This window comes from Salvelinus sp. IW2-2015, linkage group LG32, assembly GCF_002910315.2.
Source record: "Salvelinus sp. IW2-2015 linkage group LG32, ASM291031v2, whole genome shotgun sequence".
NCBI classification, from domain to species: Eukaryota; Metazoa; Chordata; class Actinopteri; order Salmoniformes; family Salmonidae; genus Salvelinus; species Salvelinus sp. IW2-2015.
In genome coordinates this window covers 34779117-34791647 of record NC_036871.1, presented here as the reverse complement: position 1 = coordinate 34791647, position 12531 = coordinate 34779117, and the positions used below count along the sequence as shown (strand labels likewise).

The 12531-nt window shown below is 40.3% G+C and overlaps 1 protein-coding gene across 1 annotated transcript; it reads left to right on the top strand.

The window, feature by feature from the left end:
- The first annotated feature begins 9101 nt into the window (after nt 1-9101).
- Nucleotides 9102-10431, top strand: LOC139023484 (G-protein coupled receptor 35-like). The gene has a single exon (XM_070436717.1). The coding sequence runs from the start codon at nt 9102-9104 to the stop codon at nt 9987-9989; it is 888 nt and encodes a 295-aa protein (XP_070292818.1). The 3' UTR covers nt 9990-10431.
- Nucleotides 10432-12531: the final 2100 nt, after the last annotated feature.

The following is a 12531-nucleotide window of genomic DNA, read 5'->3' as shown; positions in this document are numbered from 1 at the left end:
GGTAGGCAGACCATTCCATAGAAATGGAGCTCTATAGGAGAAAGCCCTGCCTCCAGCTGTTTGCTTAGACATTCTGGGGACAGTAAGGAGACCTGCATCTTGTGAGGTAGGAGCAAGCCCATGTAATGCTTTGTAGGTTAGCAGTAAACCTTGAAATCAGCCCTTGCCTTAACAGGAAGCCAGTGTAGAGAGGCTAACACTGGAGTAATATSATCAMATGTTTTGGTTCTAGTCAAGATTCTAGCAGCCRTGTTTAGCACTAACTGMAGTTTATTTAGTGCTTTATCCGGGTAGCCGGAAAGTAGAGCATTGCAGTAGTCTAACCTAGAAGTGACAAAAGCATGGATACATTTTTCTGCATCATTTTTGGACAGAACGTTTCAGATTTTTGCAATGTTACGTAGATGGAAAAAAGCKGTCCTTGAAACAGTCTTGATATGTTCGTCAAATGAGAAATCAGGGTCCAGAGTAATGCCGAGGTCCTTCACAGTTTTATTTGAGACGACTTAATTGTCAGATTCAACAGAAGCTCTCTTGACTCTGTACCGCGGTGTACATTGACTCTGTTCCGGTACCCCCTGTATATAGCCTCACTATTGTTATTTTACTGCTGCTCTTTAATTATAGTTACTGTTATTTTTATCAATTTTTTTTACTTCACACTTATTTTTTCTAAATACTGCATTGTTGGTTAAGGGCTTGTAAGTAAGCATTTCTTTCACTGTAAGGTCTACAACTGTTGTATTCGGCGCATGTGACATACAATTTGATTTGACCTTAGTCTTTACACTGAAATAGCTAGTAGTGTTTTGAATGTATCACATCAGTGTGATCTCGGTTGTCACTAAGTTAGATTAATTTGATGTGTGTGTGTGTCTCATTAGTAAGCAGAGTTTCATTTCGTGCAGGGAGTACATTATTTTGATTGCTGTGTTTCATATTGCAAGATGTCTGTTGAATTTGGGGAAATATGCTAACTGTTTTATGTTTTGTGTTTAGAGTTTTGAGTGCCTGAGATGTTGTTTCAGCAAACATGTTTTAACAAACTGGGAAAAACTGTAATATAAACAACCTTGCTGTTGGGGATGATTGGGGCAAGATTCAACCTCTACCCCGGTCTCTCCGCTGACCTGTTTTTCCACTTCAACACTCCTGATGGAAATGGTCCCTTTAGGAGATATTGCATAAGACAAAAAGGAATGGAAGGAAAAATCCTGAATGTGGAGAGGTGAGATGGTTGAGATGAAAATACAGCTTTGCAATATGTCACACATATTTTACCACGTCTTACATTTACATGTAGACCACCTAAACACAAAAAACTGTTACACTTTTCAGAGTGATTATTTCAACCATTTCAGTTTCAGAGGAAGGAGTTCAGTCAAGTCACCTTTCTCGTCTGAAGATACTCTGGTGAAAGAACACCCTCCAAACCTCAGTACTTTCATTACTGTGCTTGAACACAGAGAGCAGCCAGTACACTGCTAGCATGTGGTTTATGTCTTGGCCTAGTTATATAAGTCACACTCCCACTGCTGCCCTGTTGACATGGCAACAATGCTATCTCCGTGACAACAGAGAGAAGGGCTGATGTAAGGGGCCCTATCACATAATTACAAAGCTAAACATGCAAATTGAGCTACCCCAGACAGTCTTTTTATTTGACTGACATATACTTCCTCTATTAAAGTTGAGATAGAAACTACTTTACAGCAGTTTCAAAAGAGCATATAGCAATCAATGCATGTCAAATTAGAATTTACACCTGATTTTCGGCGCAATCTTCTAAATCAAGAAAAGTTAAATTGAACGGTGAGTAATGATTGATCTTAAACATATTAAATTATGTGTAGGCCACAGACATGGAGAATGTTTGATAAATGTCAAACTTCAATAACAATATATTGCAATAATCCAATGTACTGACAATATTTAGATAATCTGATGGCATTTATCAATAATGTATTTTACCGTGCAAGACTGTAATGGTGAAAAAAATAGAAAGGGAAAATCTCTTAGTAGCTTTGCAGATGTACTACTCAGTTAGTGGTAACCCCACAGGAATCCGTTCAATACAGAATTCTCTATTCCTTTTTAACTCTAGATGACTTGTTTGCCGTTTAACCTTGATACTGACAAAAATAAGTAAAAAAACGACTTATTCTAAAGCCATTTTCTTTGCAAGGAGATAGATCGCATCAGTCACTGAGTGAGAAAGGAGAGTGGGAAATAACACAAGGTATGATTATGATTCTTTATATATGACTGTCTGTCCAAATAAAGTATATTTTTTCAATGAGGWACCACACTGTTCCTGTTGACCTGATACACAGAAATACTCTGATTAGACGTGATTAGAGTCTATTACTATGGGTGCATCTCAGTATAGGCTAGTGGCAAGGCTTTTTTTGGATACCCCTACCATGTTTTTTCACTTCTAATGTCTCTGCGTTTATGAAATGGATGGTTGTGTAAAAATATTTGACTGCAAAAGTGGTAAAATATATAGATATTCTGACACAACCCCTAAACTCTAAAAGTGCATAATAATGCCTGGTTGTAGGAGGGTCGGGCCACATAARCTCATGTAACCCAATATTGCAAGCTCTGATATCGCTAAAATGTGCAATACAAGTAATCAGTGGTTTGGCCAACATACACAAACAGACATTAGCATATCTTAATGCATCTTGGGAATACAGACCTGTAAACACAGAGATACAACAGGTGGACATATCAGCTATTAATATTTATGATGAATGTAAGCTTTTTTTGGTATATGGCTGGGGGCAGTATTGAGTAGCTTGGATGAATAAGGTGCCCAGAAGTGCCCAGAGTAAACTGCCTACTCCTCAGTCCCAGTTGCTAATATATGCATATTATTAGTATATCTGGATAGAAAACACTCAGAGGTTTCTAAAACTGTTTGAATGATGTCTGTTAGTATAACAGAACTCATATGGCAGGCAAAAACCAGAGAAAAAAATTCAACCAGGAAGTGGGAAATCTGAGGTTGGTCGATTTTCAACTCAGCCCCTATTGAAGATACAGTGGGATATTGGTCATGTTGCACTTCCTAAGGCTTCCACTAGATGTCAACCATCTTTAGAAACTTGTTTGAGGCTTCTACTGTAAAGGGGGGCTGAAYGAGAGGGGATTGAGTCAGAGGTCTAGCAGAGTTCCAGGAGCTGGTCACGCGCATTCACATGAGAGGTAGCTCTCGTTCCATTTGCTTTTTCTGAAGACAAAGGAATTCTCCGGTTGGAACATTATTGAAGATTTATGTTAAAAACATCCTAAAGATTGATTCTATACATCGTTTGACATGTTTCTACGGACTGTAACGGAACTTTTTGACATTTCGTCTGCAACTAGTGAACGCGCTTCGTGAGTTTTGATTTGTTACCAAACGCGCTAACAAAAGCTTTTTGGCTTTTTTTAGCTATTTGGACATAAATTATGGACTTTATCGAACAAATCAAAGATTTATTGTGGAACTGGGATTCCTGGGAGTGCATTCTGATGAAGATCATCAAAGGTAAGTGAATATTTATAATGTTATTTCTGACTTCTGTTGACTGCACAATATGGCGGATATCTTTTTGTCTTGATTGGGCTCTGAGCGCCGACCTCAGATTATTGCATGGTTTGCTTTTTCCTTAAAGCTTTTTTGAAATCTGACACAGCGGTTGCATTAAGGAGAAGTGGATCTAAAATTCCATGTATAACACTTGTATCTTTGATCAACGTTTATTATGAGTATTTCTGGAAATTGATGTGGCTYTCTGCAAAATCACTGGATGTTTTTGGAACTACTGAACATAACGCGGCAATGTATACTGAGATTTTTTKATATAAATATGAACTTTACCGAACAAAACATACATGTATTGTGTAACATGAAGTCCTATGAGTGTCATCTGATGAAGATCATCAAAGGTTAGTGATTCATTTGATCTCTATTTCTGCTTTTTGTGACTCCTGTCTTTGGCTGGAAAAATGGCGGTGTTTTTTGTGATTTGGCRGTGACCTAACATAATCGTTTGTGGTGCTTTCGCTGTAAAGCCTTTTTGGAATTGGACACTGTGGTGGGATTAACAACAAGTTTATCTTTAAAATGGTGTATAATACTTGTATGTTTGAGGAATTTTAATTATGAGATTTCTGTTGTTTGAATTTGGCGCCTGCACTTTCACTGGCTGTTGTCATATCGATCCCGTTAACGGGATCGCAGCCATAAGAAGTTTAATAGACAACTGTCCAAGTCAAAGGTCCCTTCATTCAGTGGTGTGTGGTCCTGCCTGACAAAAAATACATACAGTTATATGTTTTTTGATGGTGTGGCTATTGTAATCTGCTCTAAGGAAAACAAGTGGACTCAGATATCGAAATTATATTTTTTGGGATCCAAGGTTCCTTGAATGATTTTAATATTTTTAGCCCCTACTCAGTGGTGGGAAAAGTACTCAATTGTCATACATGAGTAAAGGTAAAGATACCTTAATAGAAAATGACTCAAGTAAAAGTGAAAGTCACCCAGTAAAATATTACTTGAGTAATTTGGTTTTAAATATACTTAAGTATCAAAGTAAATGGAGTTGCTAAAATGTACTTAAGTATCAAAAGTAAAAGTATAAAACATTTTAAATTCTTTATATTATGCAAACCAGACGGCACAATTTTCTTGTTTTTTTATTGACGGATAGCCAGGGGCACACTCTAACACTCAGACATAATTTACAAACTAAGCATTTGTGTTTAGTGAGTCCCTCAGATAAAAGGCAAAAAGGATGACCAGGGATGTTCTCTTGAAGTGTGTGAATTGGCCCATTTTTCTGTCAAAATGTAACGAGTACTTTTGGGTCTCAGGCTAAATGTATGTGGTAAAAAGTGCATGATTTTCTTTAGTTATATAGTGAAGTAAAAGTAAAAGTTGACAAAAATATAAATAGTAAAGTAGAGATACTCCAAAAATGACTTAAGTAGTACTTTAAAGTATTTGTATTTAAGTACTTTACACCATTGCCCCTACTCTTCCAATTTAGTCAGGGAGTCAGCATAGATTATTTTTGAGGCCATCCTGGATTATGCCTCAAATCCAAGATGGCGTCCAAAATCCAATATGGCTGCCATAATACCATTTGATAGAGGTCAAATCACGTGCAAATATGAATTTTGTAGATGAGAGTAATTTTTTAAATGTCCATAAAGACTGTTTTTGTGTAAATCAGTTGTATTTTGAATCCATTATGGCCAACATAATTACACTCAGACACCTTTTATTTATTTTATTTAACCTTCATTTAGCTAGGCCTTCGCCTGCATATAAAATTCCCTGATTTATTTTGTATCCTCTCCCCTGTAGCTATTCTCCAGGTCGTTGCTGTAAATGAGAATGTGTCCTCAGTCAACTTACCTGGTAAAATAAGGGTTAAATAAATAAAATAGCTTTTGGTATAACTAGGATTATGAGTGGCACTGCCATGCCTCTGTTGTGTTTGAATAGCTGAAGCCAACTATCTTTTCAATGTGTGTTCATGTTGTCCACTACACAAGCACATATTAGCGTAACCAAGTTACAGGAAATAAACCTGTAATACAACAGTCAGCCACTCTAGTAGTGTATGTGTACAGCTCTAACATTTCCCCTCTTTTCCCCATTGAAACTAAGTGTGTGAGGTTGATTCCAAGTCTTTGAGGTGACCAGGACATGAGTGGTTCCTATCAGGGTGAGGAGAAAAAGTAGCCAGTAGTGATTGTAGTTCTGGGGCCTAACCTGTTGCACAGCTAACTGGTAATTCTGGGGTAGTGGTTGTAGTTCTGGGGCCTGATCAGGTTTGAACAGCTAGCTGGTCATTCTGGGTAGTGGTTGTAGTTCTGGGCCTGATCAGTTTGAACAGCTAAGCTGGTCATTCTGGGGTAGTGGTTGTAGTTCTGGGGCTGTCTAGTTTGACACAGCTAGCTGGTCATTCTGGGTGTGGTTGTAGTTCTGGGGCTGATCAGGTTGAACAGCTAGCTGGTCATTCTGGGGTAGTGGTTGGTAGTTCTGGGGCCTGATCAGTTTGAACAGCTAGCTGGTCATTCTGGGGTAGTGGTTGTAGTTCTGGGGCCTGACCATGTTGCACAACTAGCTGGTCATTCTGGGCAAGCTGCAGCGACAAGGGCAGTTTCCTTTCTGTATGACTGGCGCTGTATTGGGGTTGTGTTGGTGATCAGTTTCCATTTCTACAGCAGTTGGGAGCAGGCCCTCAGGACATTAAGCTTGCATGCCAATGAGACCCATTGACTAACTGGAATGTTATCTCAGCCTGAATGATGCTGGGGATATGCCAGTAGTGGAATGGTTGTCAAGGAGAGTCTGTGAAAGGGCTGTCTCAAACAGACCGGCCCTTAGATATTTCCAACACTTAATTGACCTGTAGTTGGAGTTTTTTTATGTTTGTGTTGCTTCACAGTACTCGCTGTTCCATAAGGTGTATTTTATTTGTTTCTTCAATCTAATTGTACTGTTTGCATCAGTTACTTGATGTGGAATAGAGTTCCATGTAGTCATGGCTTTATGTAGTACTGTGCGCCTCCCATAGTCTGTTCTGGACCTGGAGACTGTGACTAGAAGTCTTGTGGGATATGCATCGGTGCATTCAACATGTCAATACCTCTCATAAATACAAGTAGTGATGAAGTCAATCTCTCTTCCACTTTGAGCCAGGAGAGATTTGACATGCATATTATTAATATTAGCTATCTGTGTACATCCAAGGGCCAGCTGTGCTGCCCTGTTCTTGGCCAATTGCAATTTCCCTAAGTCCTTTTTTTGTGGCACCTGACCACACRACTGAACAGTAGTCCAGGTGTGACAAAACTAGGGCCTGTAGGRCCTGCCTTGTTGATAGTGTTGTTAAGAAGAAGGTAGTGCTTTATTATGGACATATTTCTCCCCRTCTCAGCTACTTAGCTATCAATATGTTTTGACCATGACAGTTTACAATCTMGAGTCATTCCAAGCAGTTTAGTCACCTCAACTTGCTAAATTTCCACATKATTTATTACAAGACTTAGTTGAGGTTTAGGGTTTAGAGAATGATGTGTCCCAAATACAATGCTTTTAGTTTTAGATATACTTATTCCTTGCCACCCACTCTGAAACTAACTGCAACTCTTTGTTAAGTGTTGCAGTCATTTCAGTCGCTGTAGTAGCTGACATATATAGTGTTGAGTCATCCGCATACATAGACACTCTGGCTTCACTCAAAGCCAGTGGCAGGTCATTAGTAAACATTGAAAAAAGTAATGGGCCTAGACAACTGCCCTGGGGAATTCCGGATTCTACCTGGATTACATTGGAGAGGCTTACATTAAGTGGTTTGTAAGGATGGTAAATTTATGGGGTACAAAAAATGATTGTTTTTCATGTTTTTTAAACAAAGAAAAATATTTAATTTAATTTAATGTTTGAGAACAGGGTTTTGTTCTTTCTGGATTCCATTAGAATGACAGAATCACAAAGAAAGGGACATAGCAACATCTCTTACAATTCCAGCTATTGAATCCTGCAAGATACTGTTCTTCAGTATCTTCAGTATATACAACCACTTTTTTTGCCCGTACTACAGACATCTATATCGGTCCACTAATACAGCACTACTTTTATGGAAAAAATAGATAMAAAAAGATATTCATATTTTTTATTAATATATTTTTTATTCAGATTTATCAGGAGGTTCTGCAGCAACCTCAGCACCCCTACTTGCCGCAGCTATGGCCACAACATAAAAAAACGGTATAACTCTATGTATTTTTGTCATGCAGGTACATACACCACTTAATGATAGCCCACTTGACTTGTAAAGTTGTCTATTAATCAGCTACCAAAAAGTAAAGCTTAGATTCATCATAAATATGAATTGTTGATATTTCCACCTAATGTATCTACAGGCATTTTATCTGCACGCCTTTTGAAGAGGGCGGGGGTCACAAGCATTCATTTCTGCACGTATTTGAAGAGGGGCGGGGGTCACAAGGCATTATTTGCTGCTTTGGAAGAGGTGGCGGGGGTCACAAGGCATTATTCTGCACTCTTTGGAAGAGTGGCGGGGGTCACAAGGCATTATTCTGCATGCTTTGGAGAGGGGCGGGTTCTTTATCTCATCTTTAGTCCACAAGGCATTATTGCTGGCCTGCTTTGGAAGAGGGGCGGGGTCACAAGGCATTATTCTGCACGCTTTGGAAGGGGGGCGGGTCACAGGCATTATTCTGCACGCTTTGGAAGAAAGGCGGGGGTCACAAGGCATTATTCTGACGCTTTGGAAGAAGTGCGGGGGTCACAAGCATTATTCTGCATGCTTTGGAAGAGAGCGGGGGTACAGGCTTTTCTGCATGTTGGAGGTGGTGGGGGTCACAAGGCATTATCTGCACACTTTGGAAGAAAGGCGGGGGTCACAGGCTTATTTTGCAGCTTTGGAAGAGGGCGGGGGGTCACAAGGCATATATTCTGCACGCTTTGGAAGAGGGCGGGGTTCAAGGCATTATTCTGCACGCTTTGGAAGAGGGGCGGGGTCAGCAAGGCATTATTCTGCATGCTTTGAAGAGTGGCGGGGTCACAGGGCATTTCTGCACGCTTTGGAAGAGTGGCGGGTCACAAGGCATTATTCTGCAGGCTTTGGAAGAGGGAGTGGGTTTCCCAATATCTATAAATGTAACATCTTTGCAGTACAATATTTTTTTCACAACCATCCATTTGATAATTGGGAGTCATTAGAGATGGGAAAAAACATGTTTGTGTTTTGTTCTATCTGTGGTAAGGGTATCTCAAAAACTCACTAGCCACTAGCCTAGTAGTCTCAAATGAATTTTATCCTTGTCTTCCGCACTAATCTTTAAAAAAAATTACAAGAGGTGAAAGCAATGTGGCAAAAGTTATACTCCAACTATTTCACATTAGACCAAGTGAAGGACACGTGAGAAGGGACAACTATTTCAGACTATGTAGATCAAGACCCATGATCAAGGACTTCATTCTGCTTAAATCTTGTAAAAACCCATGTGACACAATGTTATATTTGTAATAGCTTGTCTGAGTCATGTCCTCTCCTCAGGCAGCTATGTGTAACAACAACAATACCTGTGAAGTGGAGATCCTCCAAGCCGTGGGCTACCTTCCTGTGTTCCTGGTGGGCTTGCTACTCAACATGGCGGCTCTACGCGTCTTCCTCGCCAAACGAGCCATGTGGACCGACACACACATCTACATGCTGAACCTCGCAGCAGCCAACTGCTCCCTCGTGTTCTTCCTCCCCTTCCGCATCTACAACGCCTTCCACCGTCTAGACAGAACACACTTCTGCACCTTCCTCATCTCCACACATTACATCAACATGTACGCCAGCATCCTCACCGTCACCGCCATCAGCATCCACCGCTACCTGGCGGTCAAGTACCCGTTCCACACCAGAACATGGCGGTCAAAGAAGGTGGCTGCGGTGGTGTGTGGGACCATATGGGTCACCGTAGTAACGATATGTGCCGTGTTCAGAAAAGACAACGATCCTCGCAAACTGATTACGTGTTATGAAGTATCTCAGGAAAGCACCTTGTCAGTTGAGTTCCTTGTGGTTCTAGAGGTGCTGGGGTATCTTCTGCCAGTTTTGATTTTAGTGTTCTGTTCCACACAGACCATAAGGGTTCTAATGAAGGATAAGGAGGAGGAGGAGGACACAACTGTGGAGAAGAGGAATATCATTGGCATAGTAACAGCCAACCTGATCGTCTTTGTGGTCTGCTACACACCCATCCATCTTGGGTTTCTGCTGAGATTCCTTTCCCAAAAAAATAAATGGGAATCTTTCAAATTAGTGCGTGATTTTTGGCTGGTTTGTGAATGGATCGCTACCACAAACTGCTTCCTGGATTCCATTAGTTATTACTTTCTGTTGAAACAGTTTTACTTTGAAAACAGCAGATCAGCAGTGAACACACACGACCGACAATGAGTCATCATACCCCTCCCTTCATGTTCTACACCGCCACAATAATGTCATCATGTTTTTGTCAACATTTCTTTCATTAAAATAATGTATTAAATGGAGTGTGTGTATGCAAGCGAGAGTACTTGTGTTTGTGTGTGTGAGAGAGAGATAGATGTGTCTGTTCGTTTGTGGTTGTCAATGTGAACACAATGAATGYACCATGAATGATATAAATAGACTATTTACATGGACATGAGCTTAAGTTGACCTTTTAGATGAGCAAGATGTTCTACCACAGCGAGGTCTGGAGAGGCTTGTTTCAGTCTGCTCAGTAGGTGCAAAATTCTGTCTGTTATGTCATCAAAGCTGCAGTATAAACTTGATATCAAGCCAAGCCATAGAGCAGGGATGGGCAGCTCAGCATCTTGAGGGTTCTATGTGTGGGGCTCAAACACATCTGAATAAACTAATTGCAGTCTAGAGACAACACATGTACTGTAATTCATTGATTTGACTTAGAATGGTTAGTGCAGGGCTAGAGCAAAAGCCTGCACACATTATGGCCCCCTCGAGGATCAGAGTTGATCACCGCTGGCGTAAAGACATATTACTGTACTCATGTAAAACATAAAGGTGTCTAGACTGATTCAAGCAGCACTCTAACACAAAGGCAACGCCCCTGCTGTTAATGATATCACATCTGACAAGCAATGATTCACCAYCCAATCACATAGGGTGTATGTATCTCAATAGGATAATGTGACCTCCTTGGCAACAGTGGAATCACATAGCGTGTATGTCTCAATAGGATAATGTGGCCTCCTCTACTGGTCTTTCAATGAATCTGCCTTGACCTGAAAACCCAGGATACATGAGAATGTGTTAGATTCCAACTGTGAGCTGTCCACTTCTTTCATATCGGTGCATCTGAAGGTAGAGAGATGAGAGGACGCCACGGTAGAACGCTGAGACGCACCCATGGAGTTATTGGCCGAGTTCGAGAGGATCATAAACACARTGTATCATGGGTAAATTGTGACTAACTGACTGATCTACAAATAATTATCAGTCGTTATTTATGATGCAAGGTGATTTGTAGATCAGTCAGTCGGCAGTCGCCTGCAGTCATTTTGATGCTCTCGAGAACAAGGCCAATCTCACCGATTGCTCTTTCCTCACCTGCAAAGACTAGTTTCCACCGCCATCTAGTGGTGATAGAAATGGTTGCTTGAAAGAATCCTACTGTATAACATAACAGTCAAATGAACAATCCATAAAGATACAACAAAGATGAATACATATTCATTGTTTATTAGAATAATAAAGAATATATTGACAGGGTTGTCCCACATAACTGACTGCTGTATCCTCTCACATTAAGTGTTTATTGTGGGAGGGTGTGTGTGTGTGTGTGTGGGCGCGCGTCTGTGTGTGTGTGTGTGTGTGTGTGTGTGTGTGTGTGTGTGTGTGTGTGTGTGTGTGTGTGTGTGTGTGTGTGTGTGTGTGTGTGTGTGTGTGTGTGTGTGTGTGTGTGTGTGTGTGTGTGTGTGTGTGTGTGTGTGTGTGTGTGTGTGTGTGTGTGTGTGTGTGTGTGTGTGTGTGTGTGTGTGTGTGTGTATAGCCGTAAATCATAAATCAAATAATCTGGAGACTTTTTTCATTCAGCTCAGCAGGACAAGCCTGCGATTCTACTCTTTTTAGAAAGGAAACAGCTACCCTCAGCTTTCAGCCAAAGGTAAATACTGTAATTTCTGTACTTGCATCTCAGTGGTGGCTGGTGGGAGGAGCTATAGGAGAACGGGCTCATTGTAATGGCTGAAATGGATCACATAGAACGGCATCAAACATATAGAAAACATAAGTCAGACACCGTTCCATTCATTCCATTCCAGCCATTATAATGAGCCCGCCCTCCTATAGCTCCTCCCACCAGCCTGCTCTGTTATATCTCATTCATATCATAGTCTACCAAAACCAACACGTCAAAGGCCTGTGTCAAGGATGAAAAAACAACAACCTTAAAACCACATGGATAAGATACCTTCAAATCGATTATTTACACAAATATACATAGATAACGTTACAGTACAACTACTGTTCAAATAAGAAAAATAAAAGTTATTGTGCTTTTCCATGATGTATTACTGCACAATATTATGAACAGGAAGTAGCCTTTGACTTTAAGGTTCCTCAGTATGAGGGTTTGTTGGTGTGGAGGAAAACAATCAATACTTTGCTAGAGTATTTCAGGAAAAACTGACCTAAATTATGTACTACTAAGTGGTTTATAAACAGACTGTCAGTGTCACCAACTTTATCAAATGGATAAGAGCAGCAAACGCAAAATAGTTATGAAAGAAAATCAATGTTCAGTATGCTATCTGAAGGCAACATTGTGAAGTTCCTCATTGTACACAGGAAMTGTACACATTTGAACAAATTATACAACATCACAGTATCAAATGTATAAAGAATCAAATGTACTGACACGGTTTTTATGGCACTTGAAAATGTTTCCTTTTTGCTTCTGTGGTCCGTATGTCACCCAAAAGTACAGTTTAGAATG